Source organism: Pocillopora verrucosa, chromosome 6, assembly GCF_036669915.1.
Source record: "Pocillopora verrucosa isolate sample1 chromosome 6, ASM3666991v2, whole genome shotgun sequence".
NCBI classification, from domain to species: Eukaryota; Metazoa; Cnidaria; class Anthozoa; order Scleractinia; family Pocilloporidae; genus Pocillopora; species Pocillopora verrucosa.
Window position 1 is genome coordinate 4,582,550 of NC_089317.1, and position 22,370 is coordinate 4,604,919.

At 39.3% G+C, this 22,370-nt stretch overlaps 1 protein-coding gene across 1 annotated transcript; it reads right to left on the reverse strand.

Annotated features, from left to right (window-relative positions):
- Positions 1–1,441: 1,441 nt before the first annotated feature.
- LOC131772920 (mitofusin-2-like) lies at positions 1,442–21,747 on the reverse strand. Its single transcript, XM_066168309.1, is given in 19 exon segments — positions 1,442–1,517; positions 2,012–2,146; positions 3,533–3,729; positions 4,287–4,394; positions 4,951–5,098; positions 6,850–6,913; positions 7,885–7,984; positions 8,080–8,184; positions 9,735–9,861; positions 9,955–10,076; positions 10,229–10,261; positions 10,741–10,848; positions 11,171–11,278; positions 11,485–11,593; positions 11,974–12,027; positions 12,491–12,573; positions 13,355–13,597; positions 20,824–21,029; positions 21,735–21,747. Coding segments are annotated over 19 exon segments (2,139 nt in total).
- Positions 21,748–22,370: the final 623 nt, after the last annotated feature.

A 22,370-nucleotide genomic window follows, 5' to 3' on the forward strand; every position in this document is an offset into this window, starting at 1 on the left:
AGGTAGGACCTCTCTCGGTGCAGCTACAAATTGCTGCCTTGAACCCACGTGAATTGGCCCAGCCTTGCAGTGGGAAACAACCGTGTTGAATACCTTATGCACAAGATAAAAATCGAAGAAAAGAGCGACCAAAAAATATCCTCTTAAAACTCAAGTGCTAATGCAAACGCGAGGTTAACGCTTAACTGCAGGTTTTATTAAATGGCCCACGAAAAAAACATATGGTTTGAAACGATAGGAAAATATATTATTGTGAAATATAAGCTTAAGCTTACTTTTATTTTCACAAACTGATCATTAAGCTATTGAACTGTTTGTATCAAGTCATTGAACCAGAGTACAGTTAGCTGGACCGTTTGGCATGACAATGAATGTCACAGCACGCTGATCCATTGCAGACTTTCGACACTGAACCATTTCAGCAAACACTTGGCCACTCGTGTTTTTATTGAATGGGCTCCTGGTTCAACAAGGGTGGCTACATAGTTTCTTAATTGCATAAACCATTTTTATTTGAATATTTCATTTCCCCAAAGGCTACTTGTCCATTTTTATTATAAATAAATCTTTTAAAATAAGGTAAATCGTTCTCCTTAGGACGATTAAACCACTTTTTTCGGATGTAAAAAGACGGAAACATATAAGCGTCCCAGTCGTTAATTATCCAGTTGTATTTTAAATAAATCTCTTATATATCTCTTAAAATAAGATAAACCGTTCTCCTTAACACAAACAGACCACTCCTGTTTATTTCAAACGATTAATTTTAGGTTGTCAACTTAGTTGATAACACTATAATTAACCTTTAATCTCATTAGTTACGTACACAATAAATCCTGACCAATCTGTAATTTTCCAGTCCGTCTGCCGGACGTAAAAAGACAAAAACATTTAGGCGTCCTAACAGTCGTTAACTGTCCATTTGTATTTTAAATAAATCTCTTAAAATAAGATAAACAGATTCATATCTAATTATATTTTGTAGGGAAGCATCTGTGTAATTTAGTCAGGAAAAACTGTTCGCATTGCATGCCTCTGGATGTGACCTGTATCATCTGATAGATACTACCTTTTGACTAATAATTTTAACCGGCATTTCTTAACAACCTCCAGAACATACTGACAGTGAAAAGAACCTCAGACAGAGCCACCAAACTCTCGAGGAACTCTTAGAGAAGCCCTCTCTTACATCATGTAGAAAAGAGAAACCACTTCGAAAAACGTTCGTAACGCCTAAGCCATGTACCCTGTTTTTTTAAATTTAATGTTAACTGAATGTAAAGCTTTTTCTAAGTAGATCTACACGCTTCATGGCCATGAAAAATAAACTAAGAAGATAGGGGTGATAAAGCCTGCATAACTAACAGTTTTGTGGCAGTTTTCGGTGACAGAACCGCGGGAATGTGAAGAAATAAACTTAGGACTTCAAGAAGTCATCATTTCAAATCTTGCTCTTTTCCAAACCAAACTCGGTGATGAATTGGGACAGTTCGCTTTCCAACCGACTTGCATCGTACCTAAGGACAGAAAGCGAGCTCACTTAGAACTTCTGGTGCTGCACTCTCCCCATGCTTCTGTTTACAAACGATACTCCCATTTCTTAGGATGACGAGGTTGTCTGTGAAGGGGGGTAGAGGCTAATCCCCCAATCCCCACAATCCCCTTCCCCTTGTTAAAAAAAATATTTCCTAAGATGAAATGGTGGTCTATGAAGGGGCAAGGGGTAATTCTCACTCCTTCCCTTCCCTCCCCCCCCCCCCCCCCTTTTCATTTTCATAACATCCTTTCTTGGGAATACTAGTCTCAGAAGCCGTGGATAATCCCTTATCCATGCCACCTTGTTCCCTTCAGCGAGAGAGAATGCCAACCCAATGTGAAGAGGGAGGTAATGATACATTTGGATTCAGAAGAAAGAATTTTTCTCCACAACACCCCCATGTCACTGTTAGTTTTTTCCCCTTCCCTACAGCTGTTGTCATTAATTGATTGCTGATACGTAGCACAGAATTACCTTAATGTTATCAATTTGTTTTCGATTTTCTCTAGTCCTGTAATTTCTTGACTCAGTTTGTTGATTTTTTTTTTCAAATTTTCCACTTCTCTCTGAACCGGAGACTCAAGCTTCTCGAGGGTTGACGTCAGTTCTCTGAAATAAAATAAAGTGAAATGTTTCTTTATCTGCAGTAATAACCAGTTTTCAAAATAATCGGGGATTTGGCATTATGCATCTCACCGCTAAGCCGCATATCATAAACTAGAGGAATTAATATGCAGTAATCCTCCGTCCAAATCAAGTTTCCTTTTATTTTTTGCCCACGAAAAGGGTTTCGGACACATGTATAAAAAATAGTTTAGCTGTTCTCCAATTCTTTTCTTTTGCGTCGCCACAAGCCAAAAACGATTTTTAGCTGGACTAACCCTGTGGACAGAGATCGAAAGTGCAAATTTCACAAATTTTGTCCCGCGCCCAACGACTACAATAATATAGCTCACGGAATTCTGTCTTTCCACAAGTTAAAATATGTATTCAGTTAGTTCACAGACAAAATATGGAAAATTCACCTGGAATATATTTCATACCAGCATGATCAGAGGAGACCCTTCTCTTTGGCCTTAATTAGCATATCAAAAGTTCACCAACTTTTACGAAAGAATTCTCAAAATGCAGGCGTTAATTGGGCTACAAAATCATTTCGTTGCATAGTTATACACCATTGAGATCACCAATTGCCTCAAACCCGCGGGTAAACCTCTAACATTCATCCACTAACATCTTAAAAACAACGGAAATCCATGTATTTTCTCAACTGAGCTCATGTCAAAGATTATTTGCATAATTCTGAAAATTGACCAAGATCTCCTTTTGACCGTTCAAACTTCGTTTGTTTACCTTCTACGTTGACGATTTTTGGTTTTCATAAAAACTGAATGGAGAATAGATGCCGAGTCGTCCTAAAACGTTGTGTAAACGTGATCGGTCGTAACGCTTGCGCGCTTGCCTGACTTACAAAGTAAACAAAGGTAATCGGAAGGGGCCTTCTCAATAATTTTCGTTGAAATATCGGGTCACGAACTACGCAAAATGTGGAGAAGATCAAAACCCGCGGGTTTGAGGCAATCGGTGACCTCCTTGGTGTTTAACTATGCACTGATATGTTATTTTTAGCCCGTCTCTTAGGGTCTCAAAATGGGGCTGTTACGCGGCAGAAACCAACTGATGAGCAAATCAATGTTTGGCACCGAGCGTAAAGCGCGGGAATATTAGCGTCTGTTTTACTTTTTGCAACCTGATTGGTCAAAAGTATGACACCTAGTCTGAGTGGCAAGACAGCAAGTGTAAACCGCGTGAAAATTCGCGACTATTGAACGATGTGCGACCTAATGGGTCAAAAGAATGACACCTTGTCTGCTTAGCCAGACCACGAGACAAAAATTGAAATAAAAACAAAACACAAGGCTTTGTGGGTAAAAGAAAGTGTAACCAACAATCACATCAAAGACGCTTCAGAAATCACATGGCAGCCAAACTTACTGATGCACTTGTCCACTGCACTCAGCGCTAATGACGTTGACTTGTGACTGAAGCTTTTCAGTAGCGTAATTCACAAATTGTCGTTTGAAAGCTTTCCCTTTAGCACCAGCGGTCCAAAATGCCCTTGCAATTACGTACACTACACAGTATAACCCAACACAAAAAGCCATAAACCACCATCCTATAGTCCTCCGAATCTGCAGTTGGAGAAACACGAATTGAAATGGACGCTTCGTGTAGGCATACATACATCTGTAATGTTGCGTGAAACTCAAATCACATTTTTAATAGATGCAACCATGTCTGTACAGCGGTCAAACGTATACGCATGTACGAAAGTTGTCATGACAGGTTGGTGTGCTTTGAGGCTGTCTAATACGAGTTGTCTCACACGAGTGAGTTACCGACAACCACACAAGCCAGTGAGTTATAGTACTTCAAAAGCATTTTCTTTTGGTAAAGCTCAAAATCGTAAATCGACAGGATACCAGTACTTGAAAAAGCTTAGTGTTAGTAAAGTCTCGCTCTTTCCTTTTCCCTGCTTCTGTTTCCTTTAGCAGATTTCTAAAATGGTTTCGATTCTCTTTCGCTTACTTTGCAAGACAGCAGTCGTTTCTTATGTCTTCATTTGAAACTTTACGCGTGAAATTGAAGCTCGGCCGGCCCGAATTGATCCCCTCGCGCATGCCCGACGTTTGACCGCCGTGTTTCATGCCTCAGGTTCTCTGAATCAATACAATATTTTAATCCTTACCAGTCCTCCAACTATGATTAACAGTGCAGCAATAGGTGCCATTAGTAAAGCTGCCCCTTGCAACACAACTGGTAGGGTAGATCCCGAGCTCTCCATATTTCGCTGAATCTTAAACAAAACCGAAGTTACCATGAGCCACTACAGTTCGAACATAAATTATCGAGGGGCGACATATGCATCCAACCTGTAGCGCTATGGATTGCACTTCACCTCTTAAGCGAAAATTTGAGGATCGATCCCAAGTGAAAGCAAGTTTTCCTTCTCTTCCTTTTCCTCTTTTTTTCTCTAACCTTCTTCAGAAGCATATGTTTTCCTAGTTTCGCTGGGAACGTTATAACTTATTTTAAAGTGATCAGCTACAAAACAATCGCCTTTTTCTTTTCTTTTCCTAACATAAAATGAAATGGAGTAAGCGTTTTAATCATTCTAGAGTACAGTTCATCCATATTGTGTTTTTCGGCGGTCGAGCACCCAAAAAAAAAAACAACACAGAAATGGCTTTCAGCCATTTCCCTCGTTTGAAATAGAATTACATTAAACAGTTTCCTTTCGAAAGTTATAACAAAAATATTAATGCTCTTCATGTGCTCCTTCAACCTTAACTCTTCCCTGACTAGGCTAATTTTTTTCATCGCTTGTTATTCCATTACTAAAGTGTTCTTACCTTCGCTCCCCAGTCGTTGAATCGTTCAGACCCCAAGAGATTCCTCAAAATCTCTCGCCAGACAAGAGAGAGGTGACACTTCACATCTTCCTGAAAATCAGTGCACAGGCTGGTCACAATCGGTTCGAGGTTCGCTTGGAAATCAAGACTACAGTAAACAAACACGATAAAGAAATTAGTTACAAGATCAAAGGGCTCTTGGAGCCCGCTCATTCATGTTATAGCTTAAGTTTGTGTTGATTTCTTGGACTTGTTGAATATAGGTACAGTTGAATTCGGTTTATGTGAACATCCAAGATTTATGGAATAAATTTTCTTCTATTTTGGGCAGTTGTGTGATAAGAAAACTTGTGCATTTGTCGTGATGGGAATTGGAAAAAAGGTTCTGTGGGCTGGAGGTGGGATGGGCCAGGGTCATTAGGCAGACAGTGTCCTTTTTGTTGGTGTATGTGTTTGTGGGGCGGAGGGTGGGCTGGGTGGGCATAATCAGGCATCAAATGTTGCTTTAGCAGCAAAATATTAGTAACCCTCATCAATGATCATTTTCACTATTATGAAATATTCCTTGCCTGTTTCTTGATATATATTGTTTTTAACAAAGCGGCCATTGCATTTGGTTTTTAACAAAGCGGCCACAATTGTTCTTAACAGAATTTCAAGCCTTAAAGTCTGGTTTTCACATATTAATATTTGCGTAGTCACCAAACAGATGTGAGATAAAATCATAGAAAAATAAAAAAAAAATGGCCAGTCACGAAAGCAACGCTTCGTTTTTCCCTATAAAAATTTGCCTCTTCCTCATGTAAACCATTAACATTACAAGGCACATATGTGAAAATCAGTGTGTGTACACTCCTGAACGTTGGAAATATATCAATTAAAAGGTACAGTTTTGGTCTCGGTTCGCATTTTTGCTCACAAAATGAAGACACATGGGTTAAAAAGATGATACCAACCAACTCGCGCGCAAAGTGAGAGGACTATACGAAGGCTTGAAATTATGTTAAGAACGATTGTGAATGATGATCGCGGAAAAACGATTGCGTGACGCTCGGTTAGTTGTAAGATGACAACCCGTTACACGTAACAGACGAAAAAACAGTATACTGAAATTCTCAGTCTGTATTTTGTAATGCACCAGTCAATGTAAAAGCGGGGGATGTAAGCGGGGTCGTTAGCTTCAATTAGAGGAAAAACCTGACCTTGGAGTGCGGGGCATTTTACAACTTTAGAAGTGAGCGCTTGTCAAATGTCCCGCTATGTCCCGGCCGAGGGGGGGGGGGGGGGGGGGGGGGGGGGGGGAGGAAAGGGTGCGGGGGTTTACATTGACTAGTGCATAACCAGTCTGCAGGCTGTAGTATGCATTTTGTGCCTAGTCTTCTCGATTCAAGTTGCATTTTTATAGGTTCGGAAATTTGATTTGAGGTTATTATTTTTATTAAACCATACAAAAATTTTATTTCTTTTTCACGTTCGTTTCTGAGCTTCATCGAAATTAATTTTTAATTTCATTAAGTGGGGAGGGTTAGCATGCGAGACTACTTCCGTTCACAGTCTGCAATGCGACTTCCGTCTACGGAATACAACTTCCGTCCACGGTCGACATCTGCTTCACCACAAGACCTTATTCATTGCTTCCAGCATGAATGAGCTAAAAAAGGAATGTTTATTCATTCCTCCTCTTGGTTGTCTGTTTCCTGGTTTCCTAAGGCCAGTAGTCCTGAGTTCTTATTATACCGAGTCAGTAGATATTCACCCTAGAATCACACATTCAGGTCACGAGGATTAAGGAGATGAACGCCAACTAAAGAATCTCTTGATTGTTTGACAAATTCTCCTTATCAGCACCTTAGGAAATGTGAGGAGAACAATATATGAGCTAAGGAACACAATACTCACGCTGAAGTGACGAGGTGAAGAGATGCCTCTGTTTTTATTTGCGGAAGAACCCTACTAAGGCGATCTGGGAAAAAAAGTAAAAAATATATTTATATATACTTAAGGGAACGGTCATTACTTCTCATCTGAGGGGGTGGGGGTGAGGTCGGAGGATGTCGTTCGTGTTACAATAAAATTTACTAGATCCCCTGATAAGGTACTGTCATATCTTTATGATTTCCCTTCCCCCCTCGTTGGTAGTAAATTGACGTTGGCAGTCAATTTTCTACAGTCCCACTTTATACTCTGTCGCTGACGACTGACCCCCCCCCCCCTGTCCTCCCTGAAAACAATGTGATCCTCCCCTAAATCCTCCCCCCCCCCTGCGGCCAAAATTAATAACTGGTCCCAAAGGACTCATTCCTCTTTAATATTAGCTTCTTCCCCCCCCCCCCTCCTTTTTCCCCCTACCATATGAGTGACCTCATGATGTACCATAAGTTATTACTCTACCTCAGTTATTTTGCTACCCTTGGGCATATTCTCCAGAATAAACGTTCCAGTACGAAAGAAGAACTTTTTAATATCCTAACCGCGCGACATGTGGCGGGATGAGAGTAAAAGGGTCGCAGGATGGGGGTGGGGTGGGGAGAGGAGGGAAGGAAGGCTAGTATACGAATCCTAGCTCTTGAAAAATCTCTCTGCCCACGAATGGCACTTCTGGTTGATGCGGCGGGATAACATAATTGACAGGTTTGAAAAGAAGCTATCAAAATCCTTGTGCAAAACAATGCAAGCGTGACTTGCGATTAGAAACATCAAAGTGGCAGAAGGTGTTTTAACCCTTTCACCCCCAGATCAAATTTGTAATTCTCTTTACTATCAACCATACAACTCTTACAATGTTAGTTCAGAGAATTTAGTATTGAATCAACTAGTTATCCCCAGATAATTCCGGCAATTCACTATATCCTCATTCGAGAATTTTTAGGGGTTACGTACACATGCATATTCACACATCATTCATGTAACATAGAGTAGTTCCTGAACACTGACCTGCCATTTCGTTTTGTGCCTTACAAATCACTTGAGTTTGAGTATTTGAACATGTTATCATTTCCCTTCCCAAGCCCCACTTGAGAACATCGCACAGCTCCTATTGACATAATGAGTGATAGTGTTCAATTTCAGATTATTCTTCCATTGCAGCTGTTGCTTGGCAGTGAAACTGTCTACACATGTAATTTTCACCTTTTTGTATGTTTCGAGGAACTTAGGATGAGGATGGAATGGACAATCAAACCCATTCACTAGCAAGTCCAGTCGACCAATCTCTTTTCTCATAGCCTCAGTCGCCTAAAGAAAGAAAAACATTTTGTCGAGTAAGCAACATCAGACTTTCTCACTGGCCGAAGGAGACAAATCTTCAAACGCACCATCGAAAAAATTTGTCCCAGGTAAAAACTGGACAAAATCAACCGAATAAACAAAACCGTGATAAACGTGTCGATCATTTGTCGTAAAAGCTACAACCAGCGTGTAATTGAATTGAAATCAATTAACTAGAAAGGCAAAAAATGTCTTTTGTTGCAAAACTCAGGGATTGTAAAATTTTAACACAACTTAGAATAAATCCTGGAAACTGGAGGTGGAATCCTTTGGCAACTATGCTGGCCAGTCTTATGAACAGATCAGGTGCTACGGAATTTAACGGCTTTGAAATTTAACAAAATTTGTCCTTTGATTTTTTCGGGACAATTCTAATTTTGTTCGCTTGTGCAGAAAGGCCCTAAAAGTAAAAATGGATACAAACAAGGGATCGGGAAAACATGAAGAAATGCTGTCAGGGTGGGGAACAGGTAACATGGGATGGGCTGGCTTCCCATTTCAGGGGGTGGTAGCAATACTCTAGGTATGGAAATTGAGAAAAACTCTGACAGTTTAGTTATGTTAGATTGTGTCCCGATTTGTGTTCATCCTTAATACTAATATATAGATTTGGCCAAGCCTAAAAGCGGAGCTCTTCAGATGAAGGGCATGATGTCTGCATCAGTTGAAATTATATTCCATTGAGCGTGACTTATAATTTCGGTTTGAGAAAATGAGCCAAAATTGAAAGAAACGACAGTAAACCACTTTGCCTAAAGACATTACTGATGGATTGAGGTGTATACGTGCAGTGAGCACAGTGAGTCAGTAAAACAATACGCAAGAATCGTATGGGCTTCTCTTATATCTTCTCTTGAAGTTACCATGTTACCATGTACCATGTTACCCAACGTTTCAACCTCCTCTGTTTAGCGTAGAAAGTTGAAGCCCTCGTGCAATACCTAATCGTGTGCCTGCAGTACGCTACACTGCAACTCTACGCCCGAGTATGCGCAGGTTATCGCCATCTGACGGTGTCTCCTGGCGCACACTAATGGGGTATCCAAGTTACTCACGCAATCGCGCCTGCGCATTACTTTCTCCCTGCCCTTCCATTACGTAATGACTTAGATAGTGCCCATGTTACAGTTGGCTGCGCATGCTAAAAGTAGCACCTTATATGGTCGGTCGTACGGTCGTACAGTCGCACAACCAAATTTTTTCGGCTTGATGAGTTACTACTATTTCGTATAACTATGGGGCTACGCTTCGCGCGCTGCGAACTCCGCTATAAGTCATCATACTTATTACAAATTAGGTGCATATCTATGTGTACTCAGGCACTATAGCAGTAAAATGCAGGCAAACTCTTAATAAGATTTTACCCCTCACTTCAAAGTAAATTTGATATGCATATCAAAGACATCTGACAAGCATTTGAGAAACATATCAACAAAGTTGATATGAAACCTTACATTGTGAAAAACTTGAAATTACCGTTTCTCAAGGCTGAATAAACTGAGTAGTTGTTATATTACCTGATCCTCAACTTTAGAAGTGATTTCCTTAATCTGGCGTTCGATGTCATTTCTACAGGTTTCAACTCCTTTCTCCACATCTTCCAGTATCTTCTCTTGCTCCTTCTTGGCTTTCTCTGCTTTAGATCTGAGCAAAATAGACCATATAAACTCAGCAAAACCAACAATGAGCTAAAATCACTATTAAAAAGTAAAATGAAAAAAATTATCTGTCTCTCACCGTTGCTGACATGAAAAATTTTTTGTTACTTCCATAAGATCCTGCAAACTTTTTGAAATTGTCAATCCACTGACTGCATGAGATTCAAACTTGATTTGTAAGGCTGACTTGGTAATACACTCCTATAAAAAAAAATATTTGATAGCAACATCTCATTTACATCTTCATCTACTTTTACTAAGTTGGTAAATTCTGTACAGAATACCAACCAACTCATGCCACCTTTTGGTTCATAGGTGATCTGCCAAGAGACAAGTAGCTATCGGAAAAATACCTGAAATTTGCTTTCAAAGTTCTCAAACTCCTTCTGTCAAGTAGCAAATTCTGCATCAGTAAAAGTACCAACTGAAAAACAACATGGCAATGCTAGTTACTTTTTTACTTGATTTAATATAAAAATCTTACTTGTTAACAATTCATGCTGTTTCAAGAGAATGAAAAATTTGATCAGCCACATGATGCATTCTGGTCTTTAAGGTCTTGGTAAAACAGAAACATGAAAAGAAAGTGGGAAAATAAATAAGTCAATTAAAAGGTGTGCCTGGATCAATATCAGTATCTGGGCAACTCAGATGTTTACACTAAATTACCCACCTAACTTGTTATTAATTGACTGTTGTTGGGTCAGGGGAGGGGTAGGTGGGCAGTTGTCCAGATACTGATATTGATCCATGTGTCCTGTATTATATTTCTCTTTACATAGCAGTAACACAAATTCGAAGACTTGTTCAAAGTTGTTTGCAACTGGTCCTTGTAAACCCCAATATAAAATATCCAGCAGCCTACCTCTTGAGCTGAGACAAAAAACACTCGGTCTTCTGCCTGTCCTTTGTCTACATACTTGAGCTCATCAACAAGGAAGTTGATGCTTCTATTGAGGTGTTCTTTTTTCACCTTTGGAAAACAGGTAAAAAAATTTGAAAAATCACACTTTATTACAATCAACTTATTGTTATCCAGGGGAGGGGAGGAGGTGGGATAAATGGTTTATTGTCCCATCCATCATTATACCTTAATCCTTCCCCTCTATCTAAGTGCCCCTCCCCTCCCCTACCCCCACTATGAATCTATCAGTACTTTTTTTTCAGCAACAATTTCTTACAAAGGGAGCATCTGAAATGAAAGGCAACTACAATGTTGTGGTTTTTTTTCCATTTTAAACATCTTTTTATTTCAAATTTGAATGGGCATCAAGGACAAATAGGTGCTTACTTACCTGCCTCATTCTCTCCAGCTCTGATGCACATGCATCACATCTGTTATACAGAATGAAGATGTTTGGTCTTGAAAGATGCTGATTCACTTTGAGAAAGAAGTTTTTCTCCTGCAAATGACATGGGTACCAAATGAGAAATTACCCCACAAGCATGGGAAGGTTTAATCTATGAATGCTACCATATTGGATAAATTTTTCCTGTAATAAGTCACATTTTAAAGCAACTGAAATATACAAAAAAGTCAATCAAATTTAAAGTTTGTATGTGTTGTATCTTAAATTTACACATAGCACATGAATGGTCATGAACATACCGTATAAGTAAGCGCTGACTCAGCATTAGCAACCAGGACAAACACATCAGCATCCAAACAGTGCTCTTCAATGCACAGATCAAGATCAGGCTTGAAACCTATACCAGGACTAAAATAACAGTTGTCTGAGACTATTTACATACAGTTGTGTAGCATTTTTAGGCTTCTTCTTGGTGTAGAAGACACAGGACATGTCACAATAGAGAAATGCCTCATTCACCTATTGTTTTCATTGTTTTCTTATTCTTTCATCATTTTTTTTCTTCTTAAACCTTCACACTCTAACATTAGTATGCATATTCTCTGTACTGATCCCTATACATTCCCTTAGGTGCAGAAAAAGACAATTTGCCAAACAGTTCAGAGCTTCTATAGTTGGTGATCATTTCTTTTATTCTTTTGATCTTACTGTTTAATTCAGGGTGAAGTTTTAAGGAGAAACTCAATTCTTAGGGCTCAAAAGGTCAATTATACAGTATATTTCATCACTTTTAATTTGCTTATCTATCCACAAAAACAACACCTTCTGACAACATTTTACATCTGAGGTTAAAAAAAAATTACATTATTCAGAAAAATGAAACCATCACAAGTGATAACAATGCACAGGCAAGTTTGAGAACACTTCATAGAGTAAGGGCTTGGAAACTAGGCAGACTTTGAACTCCACATGATAAACACAATGTCTGTTGCAGATATTGGGTTATCATGTCAACTTCCTCTGCTTTAGTATACTGATTGAATGCTTTGGACCAATCAGATCTTTCATAAGTCTAACGTATAATAACAGAATTAATTTGAAGCCAAAAAGTTTTGACAAACTTAACCTCTTTGGAATAAACCTGGACATGAACAATTCATGTACAACAGAGGGAACTACATTCTACTTTTACAATCAATGAATAAAGTTTGCAAGGCTGAACTGTAAATGCACTTTGATTGACAGGGACAACAGTTACCTATGAGTACATGTGAATGATATAAAAATTACAAAACAAAATCAAACCTGGACTTTGGCAAGAACACTTGAACAAAACTGCCAGGATCAAGATTTTCTTTGGACAAGATTTGAGACAGTTGAATTAATGGCTGTCTCTATAACAAAAAGAAAAAATAGGTAATTATCATGATTATTAACAATTCATTAACCCTTTGACACTTAAGATCTGATTACTAATTCTCTCATTTAGTTGCTACAAATTTCATTGAAAATTGGTTGCAAGAATTTGGTGTTCCATCAAGATAATATCTTGTACCTGATAAGTTCAAGTAATTGCATCACCTGTTTGCTGGATAACGTATGGATACTATAGAGAGAAGTTACATGTTAATCACTTCTGGGAGTCGAAGGGTTAACTTACATAGTGCATACATCAATGGGAGTCTTATTTAATTTATTTCATAAGTATTTTTCTGCTTTAAGATAATTTAGGTTCCTGCGATATTTCTAAATCAAATTTTAAATCAAAATTAATTGCTAAAACCATATAAACATCAGAGAAATACTGCTAGTTTAGAATTAAACAGTAGGAGTGATTGATTGAGGTTTAAGTCTTTATCGGCTGTCAGGCTATAAAAATCAAATACAATTTATTAACCATAAATCATATTTTACACATAAAATGTTTATAAGAAAAATATACATCCTTGTCAAGACTGGATGACAGTCAACAAAAACAATGGAGGAACTTTGTGTGAGTTGACAATTTTATTTTGTTTTCGAGTGAGGGTTATTTTCTAGTCGGTTTAATCCATTTATTACAAAAATTGACTGATGTGGGTAATTTGCCGCTGGGGTAAATGGATGGAAATTATGGTACATATAATTATTACAAAGGAGAAACTTACAATACTTTTTAAGAAGACATACCTCCATATTCTTTTTGCCATCACTGACTGGAACCAAAATATATGGAACTGGTGAATCTGAACCATGTACAATGAAGACACAGTTTGTAGTAGAGCCCATTCCCATTGGCGAGATTTCACCTTCTAACATGGCATTTAGTGTGGTGCTCTTTCCATCGCTGGTTTGTCCAATGAATGCCACCTTCATCTGATCCCTTGATAGTACCTCTAAAATGTTTGAGACCACAGCCAGATGGCCTGACACCTGTGTGAGAGAAATGCAATAATCAGTTCTGACTTAATAAGAATTAATTACATGAAACAACTGACAGTGATAGTGCAGGTATCTAGGGTGTTCATAAAGTGAGATGCACCATGAATAAATGCATGGTTGTACATCGAACTTAAGTCGCAGTGCCCATTGCCAAGATTGTAAAATTGGTGTCTTAACAATTTGTCTTGTGTAAACTGGGAGAAATAATCAGGGAAACAAAAAAAGCTGGCATGCATCTACACAACGTCCCTCTAACATACTGAATTACTGGGATCATGTGTACTATAGGTGGACTCGGTCGACATATCGGGCGACAGTCGACCGATATATCGGTCGACTATCGGTCGACTATCGGTCGACAATCGACCGACTATCGGTCGACTGTCGACCGACTATCGGTCGATAGTCGACCGATGTATCGGCCGACAGTCGACCGATAAATGTGTCGACCGATATAGTCTTAAACCATCGATACTCGACCGATACATGACCGATACTTGACCGATACATGACCGATACTTGACCGATACATGACCGATACTTGACCGATACATGACCGATACTTGACCGATACATGACCGATACTTGACCGATACATGACCGATACTTGACCGATACTTGACCGATACATGACCGATACTTGACCGATACATGACCGATACTTCACCGGTACTTCACCGATACTTGACCGACACTTCACCGATACTTGACCGACACTTCACCGATACTTGACCGACACTTCACCGATACTTCACTGATACTTGGCCGATAATTCATTGCCCCCCCGGGGGAAGGGTTTATTCCACGATAAAAGATATAAAACTCTAATAAGTAATATGATTACCTCATAATTTATATGTAAATTGCGTGTCTGGAATCCAGTTTTAAATTTCTCTTGTGCCGGCCATAGCGCGTATCGTCTCCGGCAGCGAATTCCAAGTCCTTACAGCGGCGAAGTAACGAAGAGACCTTAGACCATGTTTTGTACATCTTACTTTAGGTATCAAAGCATATTTGTGCCCCTTTAATAACGATGCGTGTTCTTTACTTGAAATGAATTATCTGTAGTGGTGGGTGTCTTCTTTTGAAAACATCTGTCTATCGTAATTAACATATCTTGGGTGAGACGACCCTTAAATGTGTTTTGTAAACCAATGAAATTGAGCATTCTTTCTTAATGAAGGGTCTTTGCTATAAATACATGTCATACCTAAGTGCACGGTCCTTTACCCTCTCTAGTTTTTCAAGTATATTCAACCTATTGACTTTGCCTGTTACTTTTCCGGAGATAGATGTGGTGTGAGAATTAAGGATCTGTGTTCACTTACAGTAGATCAAAATTATGAGATATACAACGCACGATGTTTATTGCGTTGGAGACTTACTACACCCTTTTCAAAGGTTAGGTTATATTTGGTTTTATTATCTGTGCTTTGGAAGCTTATTTCATTGGACAATGAATGGCATTTTAACCTTTTTTCCGCCGCCGCTGTCATTATTCTTTAAAAAAAAGTGTCACCGTCTGTCGATAAAGAGCACACAATTCGACTATTTAAAGGGTTAAAAACCTCCAGTTTGAGACATGACGGCAAACGGGACGTCGGTAGAGTGAACTCGCAATACTTCCAGCCGCACTCATAAAGTTTTGATTTCTATTTCATTCTATATCAAGCGCGTGTTTTTAGTAAACGTCAAAACAATTCTAACACTGTTTGTTCCCATTGGACCGCGAGTAAGGAAATTATATTTTCCGATGATGTAGTCTTCAACGCTGCTGTACTAAATGGTGGCGACGGTTGAAAATGTAGATCGTATTAAATTCCGTAGCTTTGTAAATCCACTTTATAGGGATACAACTGTTTCGAGATATTTGTCCGACAAAATGGAGCAAAACAATGGCTGTGTGCAAGTGTTTTAAAAAACATTGGTTATTTAATACAAGATGTATACTAGTAACTACAGTTTGTCATCCAAAAAAAAAATTACATTCCAAAACTCAAATGGGAAATGGTTTTTGATCGCATGCATTTTAGCGAAAGCTTAATTGCCTTTCTTTCCTTTAATTTGTAAAAACAAAGTAAAATGCGAGAAATTGGACCTTTCTCGGAACCTTCGATTTGTTTTTACTGCTCGGTGTATTCATTGGTTCAAATGATATAGATATAGAATGTGAACCGCGAACCACCCGTAATATAAATTATAATTTTTTTTAAATAAATATTTGGGTGCTGGAAGAAGGCAATACTGCCGATACAATAAATCCCCCTGGGTTACTACCCTTTTAAGGGAAATTTGGGAGTCCTCACGGGGCAAAGAAAATTTGACCAAGTGGGGATTGAAGCCACGACCTCCGAATTAGATCTACCGACTGAGCTACGAGACCAGCACGAGAGCAGGTCGGGGTAAATTAGGTAGTCAATCGCGATAAATGTGCAAATGATATCATTTGTACAAAACGGGGTAGTGTGGGGAGAAATTAGCATTTGAGGGTGTGTTTGCGTGTGCTTCGTGTGAGCCTATTGCTGCATAAAATGGAAATAACATAAATTAATAATAAGAAATACAATGAAAATAAAAGAAATGAGAAATAATGAAATAATTATAAAAAAATAATAAAATAATACATATCTCGTTTCGCCCCAGGAGTCTTTGTGTGGGTAGTTATTTGAAGTTGCCCAACCCCCTACCCACGGGAAAAACTGAAAACTTCAATTATTTTCCACCCTAGGGTCACAAGGGCCGATCTTCTCCCGGGTATTACCTCGGGAGGGTGGTAACCGTAGGAAATCAGCGTTGTTGTTCAGCCTACAGGATTGAATAGTATTTGAATTTATTATTAGTTTTGTTATTGCTATTTTATGCAGTAATAGGCTCACAGGAAGCAGTAAGGAAGGTCTCTTCCCAGCCCCCCCACCCCCATCACACACGCAGACACACACACCCTCAAATGCTAATTTCTCTCCATACCGAGCAGTGAAAAGCAAATCGACGATTTCCGTTAAAGGTCCAATTTCTTGTATTTTACTTTGCAGATTTCATGCGTATTACCCACATTTGACCGTGTTATCTGTGTGTTACTCCATGTATTCGTATGTTACTTTTATGTTACTCATATGTATCTGTGTGCGCCCGTATGACTCGTAATTACTCGTATGTACTTGTATGTTACTCGTAGTGCTCGTGTGGTGTTTTAGTCACTATCCTTTGAAGATCAATTGAACAAATGTAAGCTTATTTGCACCTTATCTTCTTCTCGCGAATGGCTATAGCACGTTTTATTCTCTTCTCTTCCATCCCAGCAAGTCGATCTCACCGTAGTGACTTCAACAGAAAAATAGCGCCATCCGAATTATTCCCAAAATCTTCGGCAAAACCTGTAGCCAGATTAGAGCCAAAATGCCAAAAACTGTGCGCATTTTACCTTGAAAATGTTAACAATTAATGTGTCATCAAGAAATGTGCCCATAAACAGATTCACCTCGATGCCTCGTATACATTGTATTTCATCACACAAATCCTAACTTCCTACAAGAATACCTTAAGGAATTCATGTGGAGAAGATGGCATGGTGAGCTTCACCTGATGGAGGACATTGCAGAACAATATCCACTTTAAATACCCAGAGGTGGGGGTACTCCCATATACATGTTTGTGCCGCGGGATAGGGTATGGTTTTGGCGGTTATCGTTTTGCCTCTGTTAGCATTGTGTTTCCGTTGTGATCTTTAGATAGGATATGTAAATTGTATCGGCTAAAATTGCAGTGTGTAAATGGCCAGCTAAACAAAAAGAAAATTCCGCTAAAATTGTCAACAAAGCGATTTTATCGAGATTTGTGTTTTGCCGCGCGTGGTTAGCCGTTGTTTGGTTATTGTTTTTCCTTGAATAGGGTGTCATATTTCGTGTTTGGACAATTCTTGTTTGTTTCATCCTTGAAGTGGGACAGGGTTCAAGACTCTTCGAGGCACACACTTATTCAAAATTTACGGGAGTACCCCCCTCCTCCGAAACGGGACAGTTCCTGTGACCTTAGTGCAGCATTGGTGCAATTTGGTATTTTTTTCAATTTTAGACTCAGTAGCATATACGGTAAAAACCCGCTAATAGGAACCTAATTTTTTCCAAGTAAGGCTAAGAAGGTTATTATAAAAGATGGTGCTTAACTGGAAAATTTGGCTACTCAGGTTCTTTAACAGGTTCTTGTTTTCAAATAGACTGCGAGCAGTCTCTTTTGCTGTGAAATTCCACTGGAACGAACGGGGAAAAAGCGGACGTGATCGACGAGCGATGAGGGGCGAGGCCGTGATCTGCGAGCAGCAGGGGCGCCAGTCACAGCGAAAAGAGATCGCAGCTTGGCCGCTCACCGCTCGTCGATCGCGCCCTCTGCTCGCAGTCTAGTTTTCAAAATAAATGAGTTGTTTGTCATTGAAGGGCGTGGCCTATTTTTGGTATTGTATGCATAATATGTTAAAAATCCAAGCATATATTTACCAAGTTTACAAAGCTATCCAAGATAAACAGAACAAAACGCAACATTAATACATGGAACTGTGTTGTTGCTTTGACGGAATTTCTCAAAAAAAAAGAACCTGTTTCAAAGTTGTAGGCTAAAACAGATTCTCGTGTAAAAGGAGTTTTAATGTACAATTTTTGTCTAACATTTTCAGTTAATCTATTTTTTTCGTAAAATCTAGGTTCTTAAAAAAGGGTTTTTTACTGTACCTGTAATAAATTCAAACATTGCAATAGTCTAGCACACTCGAGTTAATTTACGCGAGGTATTTTGAGCGTTTGACGTCATTTTCCCTAATTCTCAACCAGGCTATAATTGGAACGAGATAAAGAAATGGCGACTGCAACTTCTCGGAAATAAAAATACAAATAAAAAAAAGATTTCTGATGGTCGTAATGGATTGATATTTAGCAAGGTATTTTAGACAGTCATATTTTACACGAAATTATAAAAATGGATATGGATAGTTTGATCGTAGTAGCACTTTAAAAACATTACTTTCCCCCTACACTTCTGGAGGTGGAAGTCTACGAGAAGTTTCCATTTACCACTTTTTGTTTAGAAATTTATTAAAGCTTTGAATATCTATCATCTTGAGGCCTCCTTTATCGTAATCATTGATCATTTGTGTCCTTTTAAGTTTGTCCCCTTTGCTTTCCCAGAGAAAGTCATATAGCAGGGTATCGATTTCCTTAAGTGCACCCTGATGCGTTGGAAGAGAGGTTGAAACATGTACAATTTGGGATACTGCCAAAGCTTTTATTATCGTGATTTTACCTAGAAGAGTAAGTCTCCTAGCAGACCAGCTGCTTAGGATGTTTTTTACTCTCTCAATTTTCTCTGAAAAAATGGCATCGCTAGAACACATCAGAACGCTTTAAAGGTAGTGCAAAATGCGATGGAAAATTTGGAGCTATGCGATGTTTGGAGAATTTTTAATCCAAATGGCAAGAGGATTATCTGGAGGCAAAGACAACTAGATATTCATTGCAGACTTGATTTTGTTTTAGTAAGTCAAACTACAGTACTTACCCGCTTATAAGAATCTGAGTTCTCAGTTCTAAATGTACTCGTAGGGTGTACTCATGTGAATTCTAATTCAAAACCAACATGTACATACTACTGTTTTTCATACATTATTTATGCCAAAATAAGAGATTTTCATAGTTCATACATGTTTAAGTTCACTACTTTTGAGAGTCATGTCTTTTATCTTTGCCTGATGATCTTTAAGGTTTATTTTCTAAAACAGGAACCTGTTTCAAATTTAGGCTAAATAGATTCTTATGTAAAGGGGGTCTAAATTGATATTTTTAGGCTAACAAGTTCGTGAATTCTAGGTTCTTATAAGCGGATTAGTACTGTATTTCCGATAGGTGGGTGCCGCGGAGTTCCCTATTTAAGGATAAAAAAAATTTATACCGTTGTTAAGGCCCAAACCCCCAAAAAGACGCCCTATTCTAGGTAAAATAACAATAATGAAAAAACAAACAAACAACGGCTGACCTCGCACTGCAAAAAGAAGTCTTTATAAAATCGCTTTGCTTATGAGTTTAACCGCCTAGTTCAGTTTCAAAAGATCATTTGCTTTTCGTTTAGCTGGGCAGTTACATACTGCAATTTTAGCTGATACAATTTAGGTGGATCCCATTACCGACATAAACTGGACAGTTAATATCGGTAACGTTGTACAAGCAATATAACGTTAAGGACCTGTTAGAGCTATAAGAGCTAAGGAATAATAATCATTTTAGGTATGTTGGATTAAGGGCAGCATGACATCAGGGATAAAGCATAAGCCGGGTAGTTTTAGGAATAATGGAAATACGTTAAGGTACAACATTAATTACACAAGAGCGACCAACTTTACAATGTATTTTTCCATTACCAAATCGGAACATATATCGAAAAAACCTCGCACCCTTTCTTAGCCTATTTTCTTCTGAGCGATATGGTCGGTAAGTGAACCTATACTTGGCCGATACTTGACCGATACTTGGCCGATACTTGATCGACACTTGACCGATACTTCACCGCTACTTGACCGCTACTTGACCGCTACTTGACCGCTACTTGACCGATACTTGACCGATACTTGACCGCTACTTGACCGATACTTGACCGATACTTGACCGATACTTGACCGATACTTGACCGATGCTTGACCGATGCTTCACCGATACTTGACCGATACTTGACCGATACTTGACCGATACTTGACCGATACTTGACCGATACTTGACCGATACTTGACCGATACTTGACCGATACTTGACCGATACTTGACCGATACTTGACCGATACTTCACCGGCAGTTGGTCGCTACATATCGGCCGATGCATCGGCCGACAGTCGGTCGATATATCGGTTGACCATCGGTCGACTATCGGTCGACAATCGGTCGACTATCGGTCGACTATCGACCGACTATCGACCGATAGTCGGTCGATTGCCGACCGATAGTCGACCGATATATCGGTCGACTGTCGCCCGATATGTCGACCGAGTCCACCTATAGTACACATGATCCAATTACTGTATCAATGAATCAATCAAGGTAGCTTTCAAGTAATAGCAAAATAAATAACAAAAACACCTTAAAAAACAACCACAATCAAGGTTGTATGATCTACACCAGTTTAACTTTATTTAATTTACCAATTCTCATCAATATCATGGAGCTTGAACGCGACATCCAATCTTACCTTGCTTGAGATATTCTTGATGTCTTCATTTTTATCCTCAGTTATCCTTGATGTCGCTACCAAGTCGTTACAGGCTATAAGTAACTTTTTGAGGTCCGCAAATGTCGGGCATATCTTCTTCTTCGCTTTTACGAAATTGTGAACAGAGTAATTGGTAATTGTGAAGAAGAGCTCCCCAAAAAACCTGTCGGCCGACTGTCGGTCAACTGTCGGCCGACAGGTTACCGACAGTCCACCACCAAATCTTGAAAGTCAATTGTCAACGTATTACACATGTTGGATGTTGTATCAAGCGAAAACCGAGAGAAAACATTAAGGTTTGTGTTAACGTTTCACGGACAAGCTACCGACAAGCTACCGACAGGTTACCGACACATTACCAACAGTCGGCCCACTGTCGGCCGACTGTCGGTCCACTGTCGGCCGACAGGTAGCCTATATTTCGGGCAAAACCTGTTGGCCGACAGACGACCAACTGTCGGCCGACTGTCGGCCGACAGTTGACCGACAGTCGGCCGACAGGTTTTTTTTTTTTTCTTCATATTCACTAGTATTAGATTACAGACTGCCTTAAGAGTTTGACCAGGACAGACAAGTTTCAGAAGTTGTTTACAATTTACAAAAAAATTCCGAAGATTCCGTTTCGTTTGTAAACGGAACACGACTTTTTAGTTCGTTCCAGTGAAACAATTCCGGGAAAAAAGGAACATATGAGAAGGTAGTCTCATTTTTGAGGTTTATGCCCTTCCAAGATCTTCCACCTCTCTCACCAGTTCCAAGCCTTTCACGGTCGTTTTCGTAGCCAGACCCCTCTCGTTTTTTTTGCGTACGCTCCCACCAATCAACACGATCTCTCTCTCAAAAGGAGGATAATTATCACTCGCAATATGTCCTCAAATGAAGTACTATACCTCTATACTTCATTTTAGTTTGACCGTGATTTCAATAGATAGACTGGGAATAGATATGTGGATAATCCGCATGCTAGTCAGCGGTATCTTCAAGCAGCTGAGGACCTTTGTTGTTGTTCCTGATGTGATTAGCAAATTTTCGAAGATAGAGAATCTTTTCTTCTTCAGAGGAAGTGTGCGATGATCTCACCAACCGTATGCAAAGGACTCAAGTTCATACCGTTAGATCAGGTCTAAGACCTGTTAGAGTTGGAGTTCCTCAAGGATCTTTGCTTGGCCCTAGACTGTTTGCTACTTATGTTAATGCCCACCGTTTGCTACTCATGTTAATGCCCTTCATAGGTCCTACGAAACCTCTGAAGTGGGGCGACGACATCATTCGGTATGTTTCCTCCTCTGTGTGCCTCGGAGCTACAATCGACAACAAATTATCCTGGTCTCAGCATATCAAACTAACTTGTTCTTCCTTCCACATGAAAGTTAAAATGCTGAGACGTATAAGTTTTCTGCCCAAATCTATTTTAGAAACTATTTGCTTTAAGACAGTAATCCCAAGTGTCTTGTATGGAATTGTGATATGGGGGTCTGGCACCAAGCTTAGAGAACTAGAAGTGATACGTATTAGAACTGCTTACC